The 27,935-nt window shown below is 35.6% G+C and overlaps 1 protein-coding gene across 1 annotated transcript; it reads left to right on the top strand.

Moving 5' to 3' along the window:
• Positions 1-1,730: 1,730 nt before the first annotated feature.
• CDK7 (cyclin dependent kinase 7) lies at positions 1,731-27,935 on the top strand. The gene is made up of 12 exons (XM_074282362.1): positions 1,731-1,907; positions 2,132-2,191; positions 9,657-9,690; positions 10,972-11,039; positions 11,686-11,754; positions 12,198-12,308; positions 14,689-14,807; positions 18,705-18,806; positions 22,724-22,808; positions 24,976-25,125; positions 26,353-26,500; positions 27,731-27,935. The coding sequence occupies exons 1-12, from the start codon at positions 1,842-1,844 to the stop codon at positions 27,757-27,759; spliced, it is 1,041 nt and encodes a 346-aa protein (XP_074138463.1). The 5' UTR covers positions 1,731-1,841; the 3' UTR covers positions 27,760-27,935.

Here is a 27,935-nt window from a genome sequence, read left to right as displayed (position 1 = left end):
CTGCTCTAGGTTATATCCCCTCCTTCCCCACTTGCTCAATTGAGACAAACCTTTCATGAAGTCCTTCCAAGATATCTGCTGGAAATTTGTTACGCTCTCAATATTTATAGCTTCTTCACTCCAAAATTGACTCAGAGGCTTGATTTGGTTTCTGAGGGAAGCCAGGAAGAGCTCAAGCAAAGTCCTGTCTACTCTGCCATCTTGGCTCTGCCCCCAAATGCTGGCCTTTAAAATCACTAAGACTTGAATTCAAATCCCATCTTATACTATTGTTGTGTGACCCTGAGCAAATCACTACCTTTCTGAGCAATTTCATCTATGAAATGGATGTAATGTTGCTTTAGTACATCACTTTGTGAATTTCTCCAATATCCTCATTCCCAATAATTTGCATTGCTACTTTCCTCATCTTCCATTTAGGGAAACAGTCTTCAATTTTCATCTCATCCTATTTTCCTTGTCCTAGCCACTCAAGCCCATTTTTGCCCCTTATTCCCTCCATGTCATTCTTCCTAGCTTCTGCCCATACTGAATCTCCTATTCTAATGGCTGTTGCCCCCCCTTTTTTTGCTTCCTCATTAATTCAGCTTTCTTCCCTCCACCCCTCCACCACCTTTTAACCTCCTACATGCACCCCCCACAGTTCTAAGTTCACCATCCCCAGGGTGAAACCTAATGAAACAAGCTTTGAAGGTAAAACTATATATATATACTTCTTTCCATCACCTTAAATATTTGGATTCTAGATTTAGGATAAGGAACTGTAAAGGACAGTCAAATAGCAAAACCCTTAAACTTCCTCTTTACTCATGAGGAGCTATAGTTCAGTCAAGTCATTTCCTCAAGATCCAACTGGGCAGCATTCAGACATGTCAAATTCAGGACTCTTACTATTCCTCGAAAAACTGAGTCACTTTTTTCTCTTCCCTCACACGTCTAGTTTCCCCTTCACACCCCCCCCCCCCCCCCCGCCCCCGACTCGAGATCAAAGGTGTGAATCCCGAATTTGATTTTTGGCCCCAGACGCTTAACTCCGGAGTCTCATTTTCGCCATTTGTAAACAATGAATAATGATGCTAGCACTGCTTCTCTCTCCAGATTGTGAGGAAACGACTCTAAACCTTAGTTTTTTTTTTTTTTTTTTTAAACCCGAGTTATTGAGGACAGTTTTCGGCTCAATGTCTCCCTTTACAGTTTCGGGGAACGAGGCATGGCAAGATGCTTGGTCCAAAGAGCCTCGGAGCAAACCGTGGCGTCCTTCGTTACCATGACAACAGGAATGAATGCCTGAGACTTTATGAAAACGACTCCTCCGTGCCAGGCTCGAGTCGAGAAAGGGTTTCAAGACTAAGGAAGATTTGAAATCTGCTATGGGACCCTGGAGCCTCCCGCTACTCCTACCCTTTATCCTGTATCTCAGATCCCGCTTCCCGTTTTCTGCAGAAAACGTCTAACTCTCTCGAACCCAGAATAAAATGACAGGTGACCGCCATGTAGACTCCCTTGGGCAACCTCTTCTTATATGTTCATTTCCGGTGATGGGCGGGGCGGCAAGGCTGAGTCACTAGAGAAGCCACGGCGGTTGCTAGGGCCGGGGGAGGCGGGGATTCGCTAGATATACACCCGGAAGTAGTCTCTTTGTCGCTTCCTGGCGGAGGCGGGAGTTGCTGACGCCCAATGAAATGATGGTATCCATAATCGTCCCGCCTATCGCGGAAGTCTGGGGCCGAATGCTTTAAGAATCTGTGGGGAACGGTAGGACGGAAGTGACTGTTGGGCCGGCTGAGGTCGCTTTAAATTCCCTTCCCCCCTTCCCCTTCCCGGGCTCTGCGCGGGCGTCAATGGCGTTAGACGTGAAGTCGCGAGCGAAGCGCTACGAGAAGCTAGACTTCCTCGGGGAGGGACAGGTACCCGCGCCCTGGGTGCCTGTGGTCGGGGGCGGGGGGGCAGCTCGGGAGTCCTGGACCCGGAGCAGGTGGACCGCGGACGTCGGACGCTGCCCAGGTCGGGCCCAGGGCTAGGCCCCAGTGTGGGGCCTCCGGCCCGGCCATTCGCGGTGCCGTCCCCTCCCCCTCCCTCTTCCCATCAGCCACGCGTGGAGAAAATAACTTTCTGTGCTCTTCCGTTCTAGTTCGCCACAGTCTACAAAGCCAGGGACAAAAACACTGGCCAGATCGTCGCTATTAAAAAGGTGAGTTTTGCCCTCCTGTCTCCAGGTCTCGAAACAAATAACCACGGGGATTTTAAGGTGGAGGGGGGAGCACTCCCTTCACCAGCTGCCGTGGCTCCCCAGTGCCTTGGGCATCATCGACCGAATCCGCAGATGTTCATTTAAAGCCCTTCTCAACTGAACTCCAGCTTGCCTTTAGTGCAGTTAACTTTGTATGCGGTGCTTGTGCCGGCCAAGTGGCCTTATTGCTCCTCCTCTTCAAGTTTCTAACTTCCTTCAAGTCGCTGACCAACCCAAGTATCTTTTGCTGATCCACGCAACCTGCTTTGGTCTGGTCCTTTCCCGGCCTTTGCTTTTTCCTTTCTATCTTTTCTAAAACAAAGTATTTAGTTTGTATCTCTCTTGTGCATACTTAGGGTTATGTACTCCACTGTACAAAATGCGGATCCAGTAAATACATGGGGTTAGGAATTTGCAGAGAAGTCCCTGTCCTGATGAAATCACTGGTCCAGTAATATTTGTGGAGAGGGCTCGGTGTAGTGCCTGGAGAGCTTTCCTGGGAATCTAGAAGGGCTGAAACAAGTTCCCCTCGCACTCAAGGTGCTCATGTGACCTGGAGGAGCTATTTATTCCTCTGGTAGCTGTAACTCTTGATCATGTAACTTGTGCCAGTCTGTTGATAAAGGGAGCTCTTAGGGAGGAATTACACTTAGGAAGTCAAAGACTTGGGTCTAGCTATCTTCACTTGTACACATGCATATATATATAATATTTAATAGTTTTTATTTACCAGATATATGCATGGGTAATTTCACAACATTGGCAATTGCCAAACCTTTTGTTCTAATTTTTTCCCACCTCTACCTCCCTCCCCCCCCCCACATGGCAGGTTGACCAATACACGTTAAATATGTTAAAGTATAAATTAAATACAATATATGTATACATGTCCAAACAGTTGTTTTGCTGAACAAAAAGAATCGGACTTTGAAATAGTGTACAATTAGCCTGTGAAGGAGATCCAAAATCACATGCATATATGTTACACATATAATGTATCTATATGTACACACATTTAAAAAAAATTTTGTTTCCTTTTCTTTGTACCTTTAATTCAACAGTGTCTAGCACAAAAGTAGGCCTTTGTTTTCATGTTTATTGATTAAGAGAGTACTTTTAGATTCTTTATTTTCTTCTATATGGATCATTATTGTCAACAGAATTAGGATAGACTGATTTCAAGTGTCATCTCTAACACTCATTATTGCCCCTGTGACTGGGATCAAATCATTTAGTGCCATAACCTAAGAGATCTCTAAAACCATAAATTCCAGAACAGTTGCAAAGGGAACTCCAGTAATAAAATTATAAGTTCATTTGAAATGAACACCCTTAGCTTTTTAATATTTTGTTGGCTTAGAGCAGGGATTCTCAAACTACTGCCCACAGGTCAGATGTGGCCGCAGGGTTATGGTAATTGGGCTGAGGGGCGGAGACAGAGTGTGATCTTTTGTTTTTACTATAGTCCCGCCCTCCCACAGTCTGAGGGACAATGGACTGGCCCCTATTTGAAAAGTTTGAGGACCACTGATCTAGAGCAATAATGTTTACTTTTATTTAAGGTATAATGTGGGAACTTGTTTGTTATGATCATACAATTTTTAAAAATAAAATCTTTTTACTCATTTTGGTCCCTAAACTGTAGATAATATCAAACATTAAGCATTCTATTATCTTGCTCATCCCAGAGACTCCATGACTCTGTTTATTTTCTGGTTTGGATTTCCCTCCCCTCTCCACTATTTTGTGTTTCTAAGTTTTGTTTTCATTACGGATCTAGGAAGCTCTCTATTTTGATCCATTATCCCTTGTCATAGAAATATTTTCTTTTGTAACATATATGATTTGAAGTTTCTTTTCATTTTGTTTGACTTTTATGACTTTAATAAAGTCAACTTATTTAACAGAAGAGAATTAATTTGGATTATTTTAGTCCCTTGCTTTTTTTTTTTTTCCAGGTACAGTGGAAAGGGCCAGAAGACCTAACTTTGAATAATAGTTCTGCTATTGGGTACCTATATGACCATGGGAAATTATTTAATTTTTTCAGGCTCTAGTTTCTTTATCTGTGAAGATAAGGAATTAGACTTTTGATGATCTTTAGGGCCCTTTTCCCCTTTCAATCTTCAATTCTTTTTTCCTGCTGCTTTTGTCTTGGTGACCTTTTTTACTCATTCAGACTAATTCCCTGCTAACTCTGGGATTGAAAGGAAATGGCTGGCCATTTGAGGGTTGGAAGCACCTTGCAAGGTTCTCATAGCTACTTTTACCTTGAATTAGGACCACATCTAAAATAAACTACTCTGTGCTAGTAGCAATAAGATATTCCTTAGAATTATTTGCTTTATAATTTGAAACTTTGTCTTCTTCAATCTAAATTCCTCAGATTCTAGTTTAAGCTGTTATCTCCTTTGTAAATGTCTCATGTGGAAAGAATAGCACGGAATACTAGAAGTCAGAAAACCTGACTTAGTCTTCCCTAAACTAACTGAAAACCTTGGAAAAGTAACGTAAGTTTCTTTCTGGAATTTTTTTATCTCCAAAATGAGACTGAACTAGGTGATTGCTGAGGTGCATTTTGGTTTCTAAAACTTATCACCAAGCCTAGTCACCCAGGCTGGCATTCTAAGAAATCATAACACTTCTTTTTCAAACCCAATTTCTTTCCCCTAGGCCCTCAAATCCAGTCAGTTGCCTGGAGCTTTGCCTCTACAATATCTTTTGCATTTGTTGCCTTTTCAGTTCCCTAGTTCTAGACTTCCTTCATCAACTTTTTCCTGAGTTATTAACAAAAATGACAAAAAGCCTTCTTGGTTGGAGGGCTTCCTCATTCCAGATTTTTTTCTTTCCATATCATAGCTCCCAAAGCAATTTTTAAAATAAAAAAATGTATTTAGTATTTTTCTCCAGTTACATAAAAAACTTAAAACATTCATTTTTTAAAACTTTGAGTTCCAGATTCTGTACTGTCCTCTCCCCCCCAGAATGCAAATAATTCAGTATAGGTTATACATGTGAAATCATGCAGAACATTTCTATGATAAGTCACATTGTGGAAGAAAATATTTTCATAATAGTTATATTGTGAAAGAAAATATAGAATTAAAAATAAAATTAAAAATTTGCTTCAATCTGTATTCAGATACCATTAATGTTCTTTCTCTGGATAACAGTCCTTCAGAGTAGTCTTGTACCATTGTATTGCTGAGAATAGTTATTATTCATAGTTGATCATCTTACAATGTTGATGTTACTTTGTACAGTGCATTTCACTTTGCATCAGCTCATGGAAGTGCCTAAGTTTTTCTGAGAGGAGTATTATTCTCTTCATCATTTCTTATAGCACAATAGTATTCCATCATAATTACAGACTATATTTTATTCAGCCATTCTTCATTGATGAATATTCCCTCAATTTCCATTTCTTTGCCCCCAGAACAGTTGCTGTGTGTGTGTGTCCATGTCCTTTTCTTTTTATTTTGTCTCTTGGGATATAGACTAATGTAGTATTGTTAAGTCAAAGAGCATATGTGGCTTTCTAGCCCTTTGGGCGTAATTCCAAATTTCTCTACAAAATGATTGAATCATTTCATAGCGGCACCAATGTCTCAACTTCAAACATCTATCATTTCCCCATTTGTCTATCTAACTTTTTGCCTATCTAACGTGGGTGCCAAAACATCACAGAATTATTTCAATTTGCATTTCTCCAATCTAGAGTGAGTTAAAGCACTTCTTCATATGACCACAGACTGCTACGATTACTTCATTTGAAAACTCTTCCTGTCTTTTGAACATTTATTAATTGTGGAATGGCTCTTTTTATAAATTTGACTCAATTCAATTTGAAGGCTTGTATATTGAGACTTTCATCAAAAAAAAAAAAACCTGCTTCAATTTTTTTTTTGTAACTACTCTTGGTAATTATATAGCTTTAGTCCTTTTTTTAAAATCTCTATGACAAAATTTAGGCTTCTTAATTTGGCATTTTAATTCTGCCAGCCACATTTCTTGCTTTTTTTAAGCCCAACAGGCTTGTAGTTCCCCAAGCTTAATATTTTATCTCCTATCTGAGTGCTTCTGACTGGCCTGTATAACTGGATTGTTCTCCATTCCAAACTCTTTTCCTCTTAGAATTCCTAGCTTCCTTCTAGGCTGAGTTGCCCACAAAGAGCTCTTCCTTCTCAGATTTTTTTTTTTTTTTAAATTTATTTATTCTATAGATCGAAGAGTGTAAGTTCTTTGAGAGTAGGGAGTGTTTGTTTTGTACCTATATTGGTGCCACCAATATAGGTCTTTAAGCTGAATGATTTAAATTAACTTTGGAGTTTAAATAATTTGCAATTGTAACTTGTCTACTTCCCTGCATATATTAAAAATCGGGAGTTCATCTCATGAGGATGTGCTGGAGCCATAGAACACAGTGTTAAGTTGTCATTGTTAGCATTTACAACTCAAAAAGTCAGCAAGTGCTATAAAGGGCTTGATACTTTATTTTGTAGATTATACTTTAAAAGTGTCCAATTAAATGTTAATAATGTAGATTAAAATTTAAAAATGTGTCATTCATACAAGCTGGTTGGTTGTGTGTGTGTGTGTTTTCCCAGAAATCAAGTTGTTAAACATTTATCAACACATGCCTAACATAGGACTTAAAGTTGAAATTAACTTTATTTAGGCCATCATCTGATATTTTTCTACCCAATGCAGAAATCTCTTTTCTACAGAATCTTAGGCATTCTCCTAATCTACTTGAATGTTTCTAGTAAAGGAAAGCTTATTTAATAACAGGATTTTTGTCAAATCCTTTCTATTTCCTTGTTACCTACCAAAGGAATCCAGGTGTTCCAGTGGATAGTACAAATCTTAAAGACCTTTGAATCCTGTCTCCTTATTAGCAGCACCATCCTGGGCAACTAATTCACTTCTCTTACGCTCAGTTTCCTCATTTTCTTTATGAGGATGTTGAATTCATTATTGCCTGAGGTTCCTTCCAGTTCCAAATCTATGATTTCTTATAATATTGTTTCCAGATGTTTTACCATCCTGATTGCTCTTTATGTCCTTAAAATATGATACATGTAAAATTGCATATTGTATTCCACAAAATATCTAACACATTATGATGAAACTCTAGTACTTTATTTACATCAGTCTTTTCTAGGATAAAACAACCTAGGCTTTGTCCCAGGGAATGCAATTTAAATTTACAAAATAAATTTTCAGTACTTAAACCAGATAAGTAACTCTTTAGGCAGAATGATTAGGTAAACAAGAAACTTATCTAATAGAAAGAAAGTTAGAAGTCAAGATTAGCTCCAGGCTTCCTCCTCTTATCTTGAAGGAGGTATTACCCTGTCCTCCCTAACCCAACAGGTTCTTGTTTGAATTACTGTTTGTAGAGGTTATCCTGGACCCAGAATAACTAGTTTCAGCCCTGAGCTAAAGATTTCTTCTAAAAATTCTGCATTCATTATGTAGCCAATTGATTTCTGAGGAAAATTAGGCTGGTTACTTTGCACAGCCCTTCCTCTCTTAATTCACTTGCATGTCATGGTACCACCTCCCAGATGTCATGGTCCTATTTGAAAACAAAAGACAACAAACTACTAGTTTATGTTAAATTTATCCATGTATAACTTGAGATTTTGGAGTTTTTTCAGTTCCCTTTTCATTCCATCTCGGAGTCAGCAAAATCAGTCTTACAGTCTTGCCTTTGACTTACTGGTTAAGTCATGTAAGCTCTTTAGCCCTCAGACAAGACACTTAATTGAAGAGTTGTTGAAAACAGTTCACCAGTTATTCACAGGTCCCAGCCAGAACCCAGGCCTTTCCCCAAATTTCATGTGATTATTTTCACTATTCATCCAAGTCAAATATATCATAGTTGCTCATTATATTTTGTACACATTAATGGGCAGATATAGGACATGTGATTATATAGATAATAAAATCTAAGGTTTCTGAATGACTATATCCAAATTTTAGTGACTATTAATATATGAATTTCAATATTGAGAAAAGGATCTGATGACATATTATATGACTCTACTTGGTCCTTTCACTCAAACATTAATGTGCAAAGCATTGTGACAAGATAAGTAAAGGGATACTGTGCCTTTAAGGATGTTACATTCTAAAATATAGATAAATAATTAAATTATAAGCTCCAGGTAGAATGAGTATGATAACACATGACATTAATTCTAAAGGAAGTCAGAGGAGAACTTGAAAGTAGAGATAAAATTAAAAAAAAAAAAAACCTTCATGGAAAAAAGGATTGAAGGATGGGTATGAAGGAAATAACAGTAAATCCTCGATTTAAAACTGAAAGGGACCTTAAGAAATCATCTAGTCCAGGGATTCTTAACCTGCTCTGTGTTATGGAGCCCTTTTGAATGTGGTAAAGTGTATGGATTTCTTAGAATAATATTTTTAACTGTACTGAACACACAGGACTGTTTTTAAAAATATAATTATATTGAAAGTTATCAAAATTAGAAAAAAAAAAAAAAAGCTAAGATCCCAATCTACTCCAATACCTCATTTAACAAGGTGAAGAAACCAAGGTCCAGACAGACTACACTTGTTCAAGTATCTAAAGCTATTAGATAACTAAGCACATTTAACCCAATTTTCCTCCACCTCCCTTTTACAAAAGGGGGCAATGAAGATCACTCAGAAAGGATATATGACTTTAGAACAAAGTGTAAAATTACTATGAAAATAGTTATTGGCATTAAGATGAATACTGCCCACCCTATTCTTTTCTTTGTTAGCCCTCCCAAAGCAAAAAAATATAATATATTGACCTGTGGCACTCCTGATTTACCAGTTTAGTAACCCTATCAGAACAACTAGTGAAACTAATTGAGTATGACCTGTGGGGTTTTTTTTTTTTGAGGGGAAGGGATATTTAATGTTATTTAATTTTTTAAAATTAAAATATTTTCACTTAACAAGCATTTATTTTTCCTTTCTACTTGCCATTCCCTTTGAAAAGACAAATCAAGATACTTAGAACAAGTATAAATATAGTCAAAACAAATTCACATGATGATCATATCCCAAAAAAGTGTCTTACTCTATATTTTGTCTATTACTTCTCTGTCAAGATGTGGGTAGCATACCCAATCATTTATTTTCTGGAATAATTACATTGTTCAGAGTTTATATTTTATTATTTTTTATTTTATGTAATCAGAATTGTCCATTTTTTCTTCTTTGATCCTCTCTGTTCCTTGTTTAGTCTTGGATCATCTTCCCCATCCATAAAGGTAGTGATTGACTATTTTGCTTTTCTTTAAAGTTTCCATCTCTAGGACTCTGAACTCAGGTCTAGTTCTGATGATCTCTAGAAGTGGTACATGTTTACAGGATAATTAATCATGGTACTAAATTTTAATGTATTTTTTTTCCCCTCCAGATCAAACTTGGACACAGATCAGAAGCCAAAGATGGTAATCAACATATAAAAATATTTACTGGATAAATAAATGATGTCCTTTGACATGATGGGAAAAGCCCCTGTTCTTGCATAAAGGGAAGGCTTGAAGGGATCAGTGAGGTATAGACATGATGTAATGATTTCTTGCATCCCAAATGTGACAGAGAAAAAGCCCACAAAGCTCCTCACCATAGGGGACCTTTGAGCTTTCCAAAATTATCCTTCTTACAATCTAAATCCTTTTATTTACTTGCCCTTTCAAGAGCATGTTTCCATTGTACGAGGAGTTCGATTTTTTTGTTTCCTTTAATTAAGAAACAAAAGTAATAATTCATTTGGAATTTAATGAAGCTTTGGTTTAGAGAGAGAGAGTCAGTATACTCTTACCAGACTAACTTTTTAATCTGGAGCAGTTTGAGAGGTGAGCAGACTTAATTTAGTCAAGGATTGGAATAAAGTGAATGGTCGACTTTAAGGACTGCTTTAAAATTGAATATACCCTTGAGGTGTGGGAGGAAAGGAGGTGGGATGGAGGCCAGAAACAGGTTACCCCCAGGAAGAACCTTTGAAGGGGCTCTTCGAGCCTTATATTTGCTTTCTCCCTGTATTGTGATTTCACTTGGCTTGACATTCTAGGGGTGAATGTTGACTCATGGAGAAAAGATGATGACTTGAGGCCAATGCTGGAGCATGCTCATCAACATGGTTCTGTAGGCTTTTTGTTTGCAGAGCCTCTACTGGGAATGCATCTGCTTGATGTTAATCCCCCAGTGTAGCAAAGGATAGGAAACTTAAGTCTTTTCTTGATTTCTTTTTTTTTTTTTTTAAGTTTTCTTTTTTATTCTTTTTTAAAGTTTAATATTTCTAGAGATAGCATGAATAGAACATATACTCCTTGAGGGCAAGAACTATTTTCTTCTTGATTTTTGCTTGACACCCTCCTCCTTCCCTGTAGTTCTTTGCACAGTGCTTTGAATTTATTGTAGTGAGTGTCCTACTGAGTACTATAAAAAAAATTTTTACACCAGTATATTAGAATGGTGCCCTCAAGGACTGTAGAATCTAAAATCCTATTTTATACAAATGGTGCATTTCAAATAAATATATGTTTAACTTCTCGTCTCACAGAGGCAAAAAAACAAAACAAAATTACTAAGGCAGAATGTTGTGTGCATTCTTAGTTGCAGGAACTTTTTTAGAATGTATTTCTTAGATGTCAGAAAAGATGCTTGTATTTCTTTACAAAGAGGAAATATATTTCAGAACTGTTGATTCTCATTTTACTCTTTTGCAGGTATCAACAGAACAGCTTTGAGGGAAATAAAATTACTTCAGGAATTAAGCCATCCAAATATTATTGGTGTGAGTACATTATTGAAATTTGGAATTTGGGTATCTGATCTTTTATTGAATGTGATAAGATTAGTAGACTCTTTTGGATGATAAGTTGCTGCCTTAATGAAAAACATTAAAGTTTACTAGCCCATAAAATATTGTCCACCTTGCTACAGATTTTATTTCTTTAATTTCATGGGTAATGAAATAACACTTTTTTTTTTTATCCCTGGACCAGTGACTAACTTAATTTTCATGACTTTTTTTGCTTTGGGAGGGCTAACAAAGAGAAGAATAGGGTGGGCAATATTCATTTTAATGCCAGTAACTATCTTCATAGTAATTTTACATTTTGTTCTAAAGTAGTCTTTAAATTGGGAATCTAGGAAGAAGTCAGTTCATAACTTCCATATGTGGGGGGAAATAGAAAGCATGAGAACTAGAGTTTGTTTATAGAAATCTAATTAAATTATAACATTGGAGACCACATAAATAGATAATTCAATAAAACGAATTTACATAATGAGTTTGAGTACTTAGTGATTAATAGAACATACATGAACTGGCTCATAATCATAGTGTTTTATTTTAAAAACAGGTCTCAGTGTTAATGTGTGTGACAAATCTTTAAGAACATAGAGGAGTAAAAAATTTTTTTGTTGTTTTCAAACAGCTCCTTGATGCTTTTGGGCACAAGTCCAATATTAGTCTTGTCTTTGACTTTATGGAAACTGATTTAGAGGTAAGAGTAGCTCAAGACTTCTGGAGGAAACTTATTTGATATCAAAAGGATATAAAAATTGCCTTTGTGTTTATGAATACACTGCTAGACAGAGGAATGTCAGTTTTTTAATCATAGCTTTACATGTTCTAAAATTATAATATACCCAAGGTTCTCTACATTTTACCTCTTACTTGATTTATCATTAAGTCATCTTTATACAAGCCACACAAATTACACAGAAAATTTTCATTTTGCCCTCTTGATATAGTTTAATTTATTGATTTATTTTATAGTGGGGTACAAATCTGACCTTTCATTAAAAACACAAAAACATCTTTTCTTTAAATAATCCCTGTAAGAAATAGTATCAGAAACCTCATGACATTTGTATAATGTTTTATTGAAAGAAAAATAATTTCTGTTCCTGAAGTTTAAGTATATAATATGAAATTGTTTCATAGGTAATAATAAAGGATAATAGTCTTGTGCTGACACCTTCACATATCAAAGCCTACATGCTAATGACTCTCCAAGGATTAGAATATTTGCATCAACACTGGATTCTACATCGGGTAAGATATTAGCTGTCATGGTCAGTATGATTGCTTCTATATGTGGTGGTCTGTTATACATGACAAATTTAGGGGATCAATAATTAGGGACCAACTTTGTCATTTGAATACTATCTCTGTTGCTGTATTAGATAAATGTTCTAGGCCCAGACACTCCTAGTCATCCTTATTACTAGGTGCCTTCTGCTAATTCACATTTGAATTTTGAAGAGGTAAAATTACAAGTCTCTTAACTCTTTAGCAGTGGGCTTAGGACACTCCCACTACCAGTATAAGTTAGCACCTTCTTTGTAACATAGAGTCTTAGAAAATTGCCTAGAACATTGAGAAGCTATTATTTTCCCAAAATCACACAATTTACATAATGAATCAAAAGCATGCCTTGAGCTCAGGTCTTCCTAACTTTGAGGCTGCTTTTCACCCACCATTCTATGCTACCTTAATAATGTGTGTAAATAATCATCTCCTCAGTCAACAATCATTTATTAAGTGTTTACTATGTGTGGACACTCTGTTAAATACTGGAAAAAGATGGGAAAGACAACCAATAAAAGGGAGCTAAAAAATTTGAGGGGAAAAGCAGAGGTGAAGTTCACCATTGAAGAGGCAGCTTGATAGAGAAAGTCTAGTAGAAATTAATGCAGCCTGGAAAGGAGTGAAGACAGTTCAAGTCAAGAACTGCCTCCAAATTGGAGTTTCTGGGAGGCCCACAAATGAAGGGTACGTAAGGTGAAAAAAGTAATCTAGGGGTGGAGTGAGCATCCAGGGTGAAGAGATTACTTGAAATGGCTTGGTAGACAAAAATAGTGGGGATGAGTCTGGAAGATAAGAGTACTGCACCAGGTTCTGGAAGAGAGAAAAGTTTAGATTAAGATAGCCCCTGTCTTTATGGAGCTTAGTCTCATAAGAATACACTATGGGAACTCAGGTGGCACAGATACGTAATTTGATATAAATGCTTTAGTTATAAAACAATAATTCTTTCTTACTTTGCCATTATCTCAGATAGGTGTCCTAAAGCCTATTGTGAAGAATTCCATCCAGTTACAATTTTTTTTTCTCAGAAGATTTGTGTTTCATACTCTATATTCTTTAAAATGGTAATATACTTACATTAGACTTAATGATGATCAATTTTGATCATAGCTAACATTTATGTAGTATTTTAAAGTTCACAAAGCACTTTATATGTGTTACCTTGTTATGTGGGAAATGGTTGTTCCCTCAGTTCTTATAGCTAGTAAGTAACAGAGCCCAGGTCTTCTGGACTTTACCAAGTTTTGTTATACTCAGTTGCCTCCCATTTGAGGTATTCTTGAGTCAGTGTAAGTTTTTGAGAAAGTATTTGCTGATATACTTAATTGTGTCAGAGTTCTCTTAATAGTCACAAAACACTGGTATGTTGGTTAGCTCAACAACATAGCAGCTAGATGGTACAATAGATAGAGCATCATCTGGGAGTTGGGAACATCTGAATTCAAATGTGGCCTTAGACATTTACTAGTTATTTGACCCTGGGCAAGTCACTTAATTCTGCTTGCTTTAGTTTCCTTTGTCTGTAAAATGAGATGACAAACCACTTCATTATCTTTTGTCAAGAAAACTGGAAATGGGGTCACAAAGAGTCAGACATGATTAAAACAACTGTACCACCACAACAAACACCATGGGATTATAATTAAGGAATACTATGACTTTCCAGATTTCAATTAAAGAAAATGACACAAATTTCACTGCAGGTGGAAAGACCAGGCCAGATTTGTGTAAATTCAAAAATATTTTATTCTTTTATTTTCAGGGACATCAGACTTGACAAACTGTATTATCACTCTAGTAGAAGTCCTTTGGGTTTTTGTTTTGAATGAATATTAAAAGATTTTCAACTAGCAAGCTAATGGTGTGTAAAACTACTCCTCAAGTACTTATAAGCAGCAATTTTGGGTATTACACATCTTAAAACTATTCCTTTTTGGGCAGCTAGGTGGTGCAGTGGATAGAGCACCAGCCCTGAATTCAGGAGGACCTGAGTTCAAATATGGTCTCAGACACTTAACACTTCCTAGCTGTGTGACCCTGGGCAAGTCACTTAACCCCAGCCTCAGGGAAAAAAAAAACAAAAAAACCTTTCTTGCCATGTTTTAATAGTATTGATTTACTTAGTAATTTTAACATGGTTCCCAGAGTGTTAGCATGCTTCTTTTCCAAAGTATCTCTTCAAATATTGAAATTTGTACACTCTATATAAATCTTACTTTTAGGGACAAATGTACTTACTTAACATGGCAGTATATCATTATAATGTTATGGCTCTTTTAAAAATCAAATTAAGCCAGCTAAATTTATTATTGTAAAATTTAATTTTCCCTTGTTTTCTTTATAGGATCTAAAACCAAACAACTTGCTGTTGGATGAAAATGGAGTTTTAAAATTGGCTGATTTTGGTCTAGCTAAGTCATTTGGAAGTCCCAATAGAGCATATACACATCAAGTTGTAACTAGGTAAGCTAAAGTAAGTGGCTGTGGGATTAAAAATTGATTCCTGGTTCATTCCTGATGATTTAAGGAAAGTTATGAAAATTATTTTTCTATTTCTTACCCACCTCTTGTTAACAAACTTGGAAGAATCTTAAAGAGTAATCATTCTTTTCTGGTTATCTGGGAATGAGGTACACCAGAGAAGAGAAAAGGAAAAAAGTGATAACTGATACTTGGAGCTGCTGCTAAGAGATAAAAGGAAGTCTGCAATATCAGAAATGAGTGTTAACCACCCAATATATGGAAATAGTAATGTTTAAGCTTAACCTAAGGCTGTAGTAAGGGAGATTTGTCCCCCTTATAATGTGGATCTTTGAGGGGGAACAGAAGAGGCACAGGGAAAGGCTGTATATAATGACACTTGGACATGTTATGGGGTGGGTAGAAGACTTCTGTGTGGCCACTGGCAATTTAGTTTTGGATAATAATTGTATCTGACAAATGACTGAACCAGGTCTTGTGAGACAAAATAATATACAAAAGGTTTTAAAGAATTAGTTTACACACACCCATAACTGAAAACCCCTAACTGGACTAGAATGGAGGCTAATCTAGCTCTTACCATTTGGAATGACCACTACGTGAAAGGCACTTAACTGTTCATTTTTCCTTGGGAGGGTAGTCTCAGGCATTGTTAATTGGGTACTGTCAGAAAACACAAGTCACCTTTAGAATGTCTGCCCACAGCCTGGTGATATAACTTGAGCTTAAAAACACTCTTGTAGGACAATGATGGCAAGTTCATGGAACAGGGGCCACTAATTGAGACACAAAGACCCCTACAAGCCACATACTGATTTAAACTTAAAATGTAATACCATTTGTCTTTTATTGTATTTTTATTTATCTTGTTAATTACTTCCAAGTTACATTTTAATCTGATTTGGACTGCGTGCTGAAGTGTTATGGACTTGTATGTGGCTTTCGGGTGATATGTTTGACACCCTTGATATAGAGAATTGGGCTGGTGCTTCGGCGCTTTCTTTAAAATGTTTGATTATCCATGCTGTGTATCTGCCTTGCTTTATAGACATAATTCAAAACCTTATTGTAAATCTTTCATGTAAATGAACCTTGCTGTTAAGAGTACTGAAGATCATTTAGTTTGTAATGATAATTTCTCTGCCTGTCCATATCTCTTATGTAACTTTCAAAATTCTCTCTCTTAATTTTCCTATCTTAAGTCTTTATACTCCTTTGCAAATCTACTCAGTCTCCCATATAAACAAACTGTTACTTTGAGATTAATTCTCCTCCATTAATAATCTTTCCAGAGCTAGTGATGTATTTAGCACAATCATGTAAGAGGAACTGAAAGGTTTTTGTTGTTATTCTGTCCTTTTCAGTTATGTCCAACTCTCCAAGATCCCATTTGGGGTTTTCTTGGCAAAGATGCTGAAATGGTTTGCCATTTCCTTCTCCATCCCATTTTATAGATGAAAACATTAAGGCTAACAAGGTGAAGTGACTTGCCTAGGGTCATCCAGCTTGTAAATAATTAAAGCCAAATTTGAGCTCAGAAAGATAAGTTTCTATTCAGTGATCTATTCACTGTGCCACCTAGTTGCCCAATGTAAAGGTAGTTTTGAATATTCCTAGACTTGTAAGCAATGGAAAATGAAGTTTTTGACAGCAAAAGTGAGAGAAAAAACCATAAATTGAGTGAATAAATCTTTTCCATTTTTTTTCTCTTTTTTAATATGTCAAAACCCAAAATGACAAAATAGATGAGCAAAACATATTTTTGTATTTCTATTTTATTTTTTAAATTTTTCATTGATTCCATTATGTCACCTACGTTTCCCAAGGCATCCCTCCTAGAGAACCTTTCTTTTTAATAAAGAATTTTTTAAAAAAGAAAAAAAAAAAAAAAAAAAAAGGAAATGCAAGTTCAGCAAAACTATATGGTGCAGTAAAATAGAGTTCTAAGCTTGCAGTCAGGCAGACCTGAGTTTAAATTTGGCCACTTACACTTATTAGCTATTTGACCCTGGGCAAGTCAATTCACTCCTGTTTACCTCAGTTTCCTCTGTTGTAAAATGAGGATAATAATAGCATTATCCTCCAGAGTTGTTGTGAAGATCAAATAAGATATTAATTGTAAAGTGCTTAGCACAGTGCCTGCCTGGCATATAGTAAATAAATAAATGTTAACTTATTATTATATCACACCCATAGCTTCTACAAAGAAATAGGCTGAAATGCCTTCTCATATTTCTTCTTTGGGGCCTAGATTGGTCATTAGAATTTTCAGCATTCCATTTCAATCATTTTGTCTAACTCTCCATTTGCAAAGTTGTGGTTATTGTGTATATTGTATTTCTGATTCTGTTTGTTTCACGAAGTATAAGTTTACGTCTTCCCATACTTTTCTGTTTTAATCAGTCATTATTTTTTCAGCACAGTTAGGTTCCATTACATGCACCAATCACACTTTGTTTAGCATATTCCCTACTCAATAGCCATCTACTTTCTTTCCAGTTTTTTGCTACTACAAAAAATACTGCCATAAATATTACTGTGTACATAGAAGCATCTCTTTTCCATTCTTGTCTTCTTTTAGATAAATGCCTAATTGTTGGTAAATTATTCTTGATCTAATGAATGCTGATTATTAATTTTCAAAGTGTCTGTTGGCAAGATTCTAATTTAGTGTTCATTTGCATTCTCAAGTCTTCTTCTAAATTTGTCTGAGGACATTAAGTGAATTGTTGATCTCAGTACCTGAATAAGCTTCACCTATTTTTTAAAAATGGAATTAAGAAAGGAGGATTGTGATTTCATTCCTTGAAGAGCTAAGAATATTAAGATGACCTATTAGACAATCTCTTTTCAAAGAAAGCTAATGAGGATATATATATATATCCTTTTGATAGTATTGATAACTGAATTTCTTGTTAACTTCTTTGTATATCCTTGCAATTACAGTTAGTATATCTTCCTTATCTTAAGTTTAATCAATATGTAAAATTTCTAATTTGCACAGTCAAAAGAAATAGAAAATCAGTTCGTTAGATGATCAGGGTGACTCCAGTTCTCATGGACATTATCATACTCTTCCAAAAAGGAAGAGAGAAGCAAAATGGTAAGGTGGAAAGAGAGCTTACCCAGATGTCTCAAATTCTGGATTCTAGTCTTAATCCTGTCACTGATTAGTTGCTGAACCTTGGACAATTCATGGGGGTATAAATTGGATTAAGACAGTGCCTTCTAGCTCTGCCACTGGGTTCTAAATTCTAGTTGGTCCAACAAAGAGAGCATTGGGCAAGGTATCAGCAAGACCTGAATTCAGAACTCTCAGACCCTAGATATATAACTTGAGTAAGTAACATAACCTTTGTCTCAATTTCCTTATCTGTAAAATGAAAATAACGATAGTACCTATTTCCCGATGATGTTATATGGAATATGTTTGTAAAGCACTTTGTAAACCTTAATAACCTATTAAGGTTATGATTAACTCTAAACATGGAGTTAGGGCATTTTCCCAATAATGGAAGCATTACTAGGGTTCCAGGAATGGGGTGTTGTTTTTTTTTTTAAGAATAGGACTCCAGAAACTTCATCGCTTTCCTGTTGGACAAAAATGCCCAGCATGCTACAAGATTGTCCCTTACTTTTTCTTATCCCCACTCTGCAGGCTTTCATAATCTTTGGGAATCCATTGCTGATCTTCCAATAGCCATAAGGGACAAAATTATATATATTGTACAGAAATTTCCTTTATGACTTATTTTTCAAAAATTAATCCATTCTGTAAAGCAAATGTGACCTGTGCTGTTATGATGTAACCAGGAAAATTAGCTGAATTTTTTTAGTGCTTTTATTGTAAAAAGGCAATATTTTTAATTCTTTCTTCAGATGGTATAGAGCCCCTGAGCTCCTCTTTGGAGCCAGAATGTACGGTGTAGGGGTCGACATGTGGGCTGTTGGCTGTATATTAGCAGAATTGCTTCTGAGGGTAAGCCTTGAATTTACATATAGATTCTTTTGTATTGTGTATGTCTTTCCTTCTGTTAACCTGATGAGCAGTTTTTAGAAATTGTGATTAGAAATGTAGACATTTTTCCACTTAAAAAAAAAAAATGAAATGTCTAACTGTTTAGGATTATTACAAGGTACTAAGTTTGTTGTCTGGTACTTAACAATTCTCTAGGTGTAACCTCGTCTGTCATCATACCCCACCTGAGGGGCTGGAGCTGGGCTCCACCTCTCATTTCTCTAGGTCACTATATTTGGAAGCCCTTGTGACATTTTGGACATGGGGTTTTAGGTCTTCTCACTCTATCTCTATATCTACATTGAGCTCTTAGATGTCCAACTTTTCCACATTGAAAACATCAACAAATTTCTCTAGAAGTCCTTTGCCAGGAGGGACCCTGTCTTTCCATGTTCATCATTGTCTGGGTATAATAAGCATTTGTGCCCACTAGCACAGCATCTTATGATCTCCTCTAAAGAAGCATCTTTGTCTAGTTCCCATATAATTCTTTTGCAAAGCTCATTGGTATTTTCCATAGCCAAATGTCTGGTCATAATTTCTATAGCTGCATTCTCTCCAATAGTTCTTATGACAGCAGTTTGCAGACATCCCACAAAATCCACAAAAAGTTCATTGGGACCTTGCTCTATTTTTGTGAAAACCTCCCCTTGATCTTTCTGTCCAGGGAGGGAACCCCAAGCTTTTATTGCAGCCTTAGAAATTTTGCTCATACACTGTTATGGGATAATAAATCTGTTCTGAATTCTCTCCATACTGACCTTCACCTGCTAGTTGGTCAAAAGTGAATTGTATGTTAACTCCTGTTTCCATATTGCATCTGACTTGAATCCTACATAATTCATGATACTCTGAAAGTCACAACAAGTTTTGTCCAGGTTCTAAACATGTTCTTTCTATGGATTTCCAATCATTAGGGGTTAGGATTTCATGAGCCAACTATCTAGTAACATTTTAACATAAGATGATGTGGCTAAAGAGTGCAACCTTTTTTTCAAATCCTTAATTTTATCCAAATCAATAGGAGTATATCTTCTCTTATTTTGACCTGAAGAATCAAGCTCTTCAATCACAGGATATGCATCTATAAAATCACTTACATCCTGTCCTTCTCTCTTAGCCTTAACCAATGCTTTTTCTAATCTTGTCATAGGCTGCTTCACAGGCGATTCTGTTGTGCCTTTTCCCCTTCTCCTTCTCCCTCCACCCATGAAGGGTTATTTGAGGGAGGAGGAGATGGGAAATGCTTCTGTTGCTCAGAATTGTACTTAAAACTCCATTGTTATCTTATTCATCCTTTTCACCTAATTTAGTTGACACTTCCCCCTTTTGCTCCCTTTTCTTTTTCCTTATTCTATAACTTATAATTTCCTAAAGCCAGTTGAATTATATCATTGACAAAATTGCATTGACAAATTGTATTGACAAAATTTCTCTCCTACTAATTTCCAGTCTTCTTTTTCCATAGAAAATCAAGGACATATGACCTGCACAGTTTTTAAAAGTTCAGTGATCTCCTCCAAAATTATAATCAATCTTTGGCTTTTCATAACCTTGACAATGCTCTCTAAACATTTTCCTTGAACAGAAACAGAAAGCTGTTTTCTAAAAATTTGCCCCATTTCGCTGAAATTCTACTTTAGCTCTTTTAACAAAGTTTCCTTGTTACTCATCCTTATTTCTGGGTCAGAGAGACTTTTCCACTGAAATCTGGATCGGAGGCTTTTCTACTGGAATCAGAATCCTGTCTGTCCCTGTTCGGGCACCAAAATATAAAGTCCGGGCAAGCTCCCCGAAGGGCTCAGAATCAGCCAGAGTCAGGATAAGCAAAAGTCCTTGCCCCATGTTGGGTGCCAAAATGTAATGTTCTTTTTCTCTAAATTGTAATCATTCTCTGGGTGCAGGTTTCTTGGGGAGCTTCTGGAGGCAGCCTTGGCTTTAATTCTAATTCAATTCCAATAATCCCAAAATGCAGCCGGGAGTTAAAGTCCAGATCCTATATTGTGTCCTTCAAAGTCTTGAATCTTTTCCTGTCAGAATGTCTCCAGCTAGCTTCAATCTCTAGCTCCCTCTGAATCCAAAGCTTCCAGCCGGCACGAAGGTAGACGTGGGAATGAAATCTTGACTCTGAATCTCTTAGAGTCTGGGAATCAGACTCTGCCTCCGAGAGTGGGATTGTGGGTTTCCCAGAAGTCAATCCTAGTTGTGAATCTCCTGGAAGTCCATGAGCAGGCTTTTCCTTTAGATTTGTGAATCTGCTGGACTTGCGAATCCACTGAATCCTCGCTCTGAATCTCTTCCAGCTTCCCTGAAGTTCTCCTGGAAAGTCTTCTCCTTAACCCAATCCAGACTGACTTCCCCACTCAATGTTGGCTTCTTATATCCTCACAGAGAGTGGGCTTGTGGGAATTCCTTATAGAACCAATGAGCAAACTCCTTTAAAGGTTTGAACTCCTTTAAAGGTGTGAACTCTGAACCAGAGAATTGTTAAGTACCAGACAACTGACTTAGCACCTTGTAATAATCCTAACATGTAACTGAAAGGATTGATAAGCTAAGTAGTGCTTTATAGTTTGTAGTGCAGACTACTCGCACATAAAATGTTATATATCTGAATCAGTGTTGACTAAATGTATATTTTTTTTTAGACACATACACACACAAACTGTTCCTCCTTGGAAGCCTAGCTCAAGTCCCATCACTTCCATAGAATTTTCCCTGGCTTATCAAATCTATACTTATTCATATCCTGCCCTAAACCCCCACAGCATTTGATCATTGTATCATTTGTAATTGTATTTGTGATACATCAAAGATTTAGTTTTTAACCTGTTTATAAATTATTCTTATAACTTACAGTGTCCGAGGTCGGAGTTCAAGTTCAAAATTCTTTTTATAAAAATGCTATATCATGAGTTTTCGTATCATAGGTATTATTTGTATATATGTGTGTGTGTGTGTGTGTATATATACACACACACATATAAATAATATATCACTTGTATTGCCTCTCCCACTCTTCTTAATTTATAATAATTGCTTAGGTTTTTCTCTGTCAATAATAATCACATTGCCACATTTGCCATTATTTCTGCTTCATGTTTAGAGTGAACTTTTTTGCTCTCTAGAAACTATTACATTATTTTAATTTCCATGTAAAGGACATTATGTGATGTACATTGAGTCATCTTATCATCTAATACAAAAATTTGAGGTCCTAATTAACTTTACGTATGAAGTGTTCTCAGAGCAATACTGGGATTCATCTGTGTAATAACATTTAGGACAAGGGATCATCTGGTCTCCTGTTCCTCCCCTTCCTTGTTTTATAAAAGAAGAAACTGAGATTTGCAGGGTAAAACCACTTGCTAGCCAGTGGTTGCTAATAAGAACAATGAGCTGGATTTTTAGCACAGGACATTTGATTGCAAATCCAGGATATGTCCACCAGACTATACTTGATTAGACTAGAATAACTCATTGTTGATGCTTATCAAAGTAACAGTTTAGCCCTAGGTAATCATTTTCAAGGAAAAAGTTTTTAATATTTTAGAAACTTAACTGGAATTAGATACTTTTAGGGGTAGAATATTTTATGAATTCTTTTTATAAGAAATTACTTCTTTCTTTTTTTCCTTTTTTCTCTTTCTTTCTTTCTTTCTTTCTTTCTTTCTTTCTTTCTTTCTTTCTTTCTTTCTTTCTTTCTTTCTTTCTCTCTCTCTTCTCTCTTCTCTCTTTCTCTCTTTCTCTCTTTCTCTCTTTCTCTCTTCTCTCTCTTTCTCTCTTTCTCTCTCTCTCTCTTTCTCTCTCTCTCTCTTTCTCTCTCTCTCTCTTTCTCTCTCTCTTTCTTTCTTTCTCTTTCTTTTTTTTTTTTCCCAGGTCCTTTTTTGCCAGGAGATTCTGACCTTGATCAACTAACACGAATATTTGAAACTTTAGGAACACCAACAGAAGAGCAGTGGCCTGTAAGCCTTCTACATTCTCTTTGACTTTGCTCTCTTTGTTGATGTTGTCATGTGCTTAAATGCTGGCATCAGATGAATTTCACTGCAGGTATCTAGTTTTTTTAGTAGAACAAATAAGTATGGCAATGTTAAAACATTTTAATAGATCATATTCCTTGTAATTGTGGGAATGACAAGACTATTGCAAATTATATAAGGATTTTTAAATGGAATCATTTAGATTTCTTAATAAAGTACAATAAAATCATCAATAAGCATCTGAAAAAAAAAATAAACATGCCTTATTGGATTACCTGTGTATTTTTCTTATGAAGCTATATAACTTAAGGGATTTAAAGTATATCATTTAAGAAATAGTCCTTCCATAGTGGTTCAAATGGTATTTACTCAGATCCAAGATTAAAGAATAATTCCTTTAATTTTTATCCTTTTTAAACCAAAATTGTTGAATTCCCAGAATATCTTAAGCCCTATAGAAATCAATTTTCTCTAGATTTCTGCTTCTATTTTGAATCTGTTTTCATATTTTTCTTCTTGTTGCCTCAATAACTCACTGAATGTCACAGTCTTCAGAATGCCTTTTGTGGCATACTTCATTCTCTTAAAAATCATTGTGGGATACTAAAGAACCAGGTGGATTCAGAAGACCTGGGTTCAATCAAGCCCTACTTCCTCCCCATAATGCCTTGTAATTCTGGACAAATCATTTTGCCTCTCAGTGTACTGGGCCATTCTGTAAGTAAGCCAATCTCCTCCATTTTCTTTCCTTGCAAGAAATGTTTACATTGAGTGAACCTTTCAGGAAATGTAAAGTAGAGGGAAAGGTCTATGACTTCAGAATAAATGTTTATTTCCTAGTCTCCACCATGATCCTTATTATTAAAGGAAACACTGAAAATGTAATTGAGTTGAGAGTGTGCGTTTGCTCTAAGTAGTCATCAACAACTTGATGATGTAGATTATGTTCTTACCTTAAATTTATCAATGTTATAATAACATAATAATTGAATAAGAAATTCTGCACACATATATGTGTATTGAACAACATATATGTTGTGTGCCAGGTTCTAGAGGTGGTTAAGTGCTATTAAATATTTTGTGATTTAATATAATTTTTTTTTAAAGCTTAATCTGGCAGTAAGAGTAGGATAGGGGTTTCTAAATCTCACCCTGCCTAAATACTTAGCTTCCCTTTTCTCCCTATCAAAACAGGGATTTTTTTTGGTATAAAATATAAATTCTGTCTATAATCAGTGTTCCCTCACCTATACCTAATAAATGTCATTTCTTTTTGCTGAAAATTATAGGTTTGTAGTATAGAAACTGTATCTGTTTGATTTAAATATTTAGCATTGCTGCAAATAGATAAGTCCTAAGTATTTTTGGTTCTTTGTTCTTTTCCCATTCCTTTGTTGTATACCTCCAGTTGCTTTATTTTTGGTCCACACCTGTGATTTTATTAGTATATCGGATTCCATATTTATGCAACTGCTTCCACTCACTGCCTATCAGTAACTACTTTACAACTTAACACCTTATAAACTTTCCTGGAACATTGAGAGATAAAAGTTGACTTACTCAAATTTACAAAGACACTATGTGTCAGAGACAGGTTTTGAATACAATTTTTCTTAACTTCAGAGACATGTTCCTCCATATTGAACCAGGCTGCCTGTCCGTGTCTTTAATAATTACTTAGAGTGCATAGTTTTAAAAAAAAAAAAAAAACTGTTAGCAAATTATTTGCCCAAGGATTGAGAAATGTCTTAACATTGTGGAATATGTATATGATGGAATATCATTGCATCATAAGCAATGAGTATGAAAAATTCAGGGAAACATAGAAAGACTTGGAGATATTTCAGGACAAAGAAAGAGCAGAGCCAGATTACACAGTCATTTCTGTTTCTGCCTATGTAGAAAAAAGTCAGCATGAGAAGCAGCAGCAGAAAGCTCTGGTTAAACACCAGATCAATGTTGACACTGCACCATTAAAGTGGAAGAGCATATTGCTTTGTTTTGATAACTTACATTCTAGGGGAACATACTTTGTAGGTGGATTGATTGTATATGTACTGGGAAATATCTTTTGTGTCATATTGGTGTTTTTTTTTTAATACATTGTTTTTCCTATCCTTAAGTCTGATAATTTTTACAATTTCTATAGGGAATGTGTAGTCTTCCAGATTATGTGACATTTAAGAGTTTCCCTGGAATCCCTTTACAACATATCTTCAGTGCTGCAGGAGATGACTTACTAGACCTCATACAAGGTTTATTCACGTTTAATCCTTGTACACGACTCACAGCTACTCAGGTATTTTAACATATCTTTTAAAAAATGTGTTAAGATAATCTTGTAAAAATGTTGGGGAAACATTTTCTTTAATGTGACAATAATTGCCATCACACCTTGAAAGTAAAGTTGCTATTTGCAGTATCCCACTAATGTTTTTAAGTTTCTATTTTGGAACTGTAGAAAAATAAGAAACTGAATTTCATTTATATCTTTTGCGACCTGAATTAGAGAGGCCGTTGGAAACGGTTTTCAATAGCGTATTTTTATGATGGAGGCAGGAAGGAACTTTCTTCACTAAGATTGTTACATAGTATAGAAGAAGTTTCATTTTTCCATAGTATAGCCATGGCTTGGAAAACAATCTATTTTACAGACTCAGTTGTTTTTATTGAAATCCAGGACCTCTCTGTTGGATACTAGAATTTTTAGCCCACAGTTGCCAACAGTTTGTTGAATTAATAACAGGGCAAAATTGTTTAAGTTGGAGGTTATTCTTTCAAGTTTGTGTATTTGTATGAAAAGTACAAATTCTGTGGAGAAGATAAAAAGCAGTAGATCTCGGTTCTAGTCTGAGCCCTGTCACAATTTAACTAAAGAGATCCTTAGACAAATCCTCTTGTGAAATGAACTTAGATTATTTAACCTTAAAGGCTTCTTTGAATCTTGTGGCCCTGTTCTCATTAAAGTGACTGTTATTTGCAGTTTTCTGGGTAGTAATATATCTGTCCAGTTTTTAATATGTTTGAAAACCTATTTTGCAAATTTATTTTTTTTGAAATATTTAGAATCATATTAAAAATAGAAATAAAGGCATCATGGTGGCAAGGCCATTTTGGTGCACAAATAATCCTTTAAAAGCCAATACCAAATATAAAGCAAAGTAAATAGAGTCAGGAAAACAACATATACAAAATCAAAAGTGACTATTGCAGAATTATAAAGAACAGACATAACTTGAAAAAAGAGGTATGGAAAGACATTCCCAGTCCAGTATTAGCTAAGCTTTTAATTTTTATTTTTCTAATGCAATTTTCATTTTTAAGGGATACTGATAACCCAAGAATGTTTATACCCCAATTAGATACGCTTGGTCCTCCCTCAGTGAAAAAAACAAAACAAAACATGAGGTTTCTGTGATGTTACTTAAACATTTAATTTGTTCAGGCTAGAGAAAAGAGGGAATGTAATGAAAATTTTGGTTGCTTTATTTAAAACTACTTTTGGCTTTTTTTTTTTTTTTTTAAGGCATTGAAAACTAAATATTTTAGTAACCGACCAGGGCCTACTCCTGGATGCCATCTGCCAAGACCAAACTGTCCTGCAGAAGCACTGAAGGAGCAACCAACTCTAGCTGTGGCAGCTAAACGGAAACGGACAGATGCCTTGGAACAAGGTAGAAACCCTGGGTTTTTAAGAAATATACAGAACTCTATAAACTATAAATATACAAATATTTTTAATAATAATAATGGCTAGCATTTGTAGGGTGTTTTGAAGTTTAAAACCTTTGCAACTAATATCTGTTTTGATCCTTACAAGCATCCTGGGAGGTGAGTGCTCTTATTATCCCCTTTTAATAGTTGAGAAAACTGAGGCAAGCAGAAGTGAAATGACTTGCTTAGGGTCATCAGTTAGTAAGTGTCTGAGGCCAGATTTGTCACTCACTGATTCTGATTCAGTGTTTTGGACTATATCACCTGGCTGTTAACTAATGTTAATTACTTGGTTTAAGAATGATATGCATTTTACACAAGATTTAGATCATCAGTATATAGATTTAATCTGTAGGATTTTTAGTTGAATATTTTATTTAGGTTTTACCTTTAATAAGAATTTATCATTAATTTGAATTTCCTCCTTAATGTTTATCTCTTATAATAAATGTGAAAATGTCTGTTAGTAAGCATTTATTTAGCACCAACTAATGTTCTAGACACGCTTCAAATATTTGATCCTCATAACAACCCCATAAGATCAGTACTCCCCATTTTATAAATTATCCCCATTTTATAGTTGAGGAAACTGAAACAGACAGGCTTAATAACTTGCCTACCCTTACCCAGACAGTAAGTGCCAGAGGCCAGATATATGAGTCCTCCTGACTTCAGGCCCAGTATGCTATCCACTACACCCCCTGCCTGCCTCAAATGTTTGTAAAGACATTTGGATTTTCTACTGATGTTTATTATTGTGCTAATTAAAGCACATTAATGAAATATGACATAAATAAAGTTGGAAGATGCAATTTTAACTTTTTCAATTAATAGTTTATTGATGCCTTTTGTTTTTCATTTCCAAATATATACTCTCCTCTACTCCTAATGACTCTTCACTTCTAATTTAACTTTTTATGAACTTAAATTATTATAGAAGTTGAGCAGAACTTATTATAGCTTTATATGCTTCTATTGAAAAGTGCACATCATTTACTCAGAAGATAGCAGCCTGCATTTCATATAGTAAATTGGCAAAAAATGGCCAGTCTTAATCTTTTTTTTTAGTAGAGGTTGTGATAAATTTCTTTTAGTATAATTAGTGCTGAGTAAGTGATCTTAGAAAACTTTAATATGGAAGAGATAATTGGAACTTATTAACCAGTAAAATTGTTACTATTTCTTCCTAGGAGGATTGCCGAAAAAGCTGATTTTTTAATGACTGTGAGTACTGGACAGCACTGTGCTGATGAAAATAGGAAAAAAAAAAAAAAAGCAATAATCGGAAATACTAAACATTAAATGAATGCTATAAAAAGTGACTTTGTAAATATTCTACACATGTAAGATATGTAAAACTCTTGGTGAAATAAAAAAAAATTTTTGTAAAAAAAA

The sequence above is a fragment of the Sminthopsis crassicaudata genome, chromosome 1 (assembly GCF_048593235.1).
Source record: "Sminthopsis crassicaudata isolate SCR6 chromosome 1, ASM4859323v1, whole genome shotgun sequence".
Taxonomy (NCBI): domain Eukaryota; kingdom Metazoa; phylum Chordata; class Mammalia; order Dasyuromorphia; family Dasyuridae; genus Sminthopsis; species Sminthopsis crassicaudata.
Note: the sequence above shows the minus strand (reverse complement) of the source record. Positions and strands in the feature narration are given on the sequence as shown.

Coding starts and splice junctions, on each gene's coding strand:
- CDK7 (XM_074282362.1), top strand. CDS start 1,842: ATGGCGTTAGACGTGAAGTCGCGAGCGAAGCGCTACGAGAAGCTAGAC. Junction 2,192..9,656: donor AGATCGTCGCTATTAAAAAG/GTGAGTTTTGCC, acceptor TTTCCCCTCCAG/ATCAAACTTGGACACAGATC. Junction 25,126..26,352: donor CACGACTCACAGCTACTCAG/GTATTTTAACAT, acceptor TTTTTTTTTAAG/GCATTGAAAACTAAATATTT.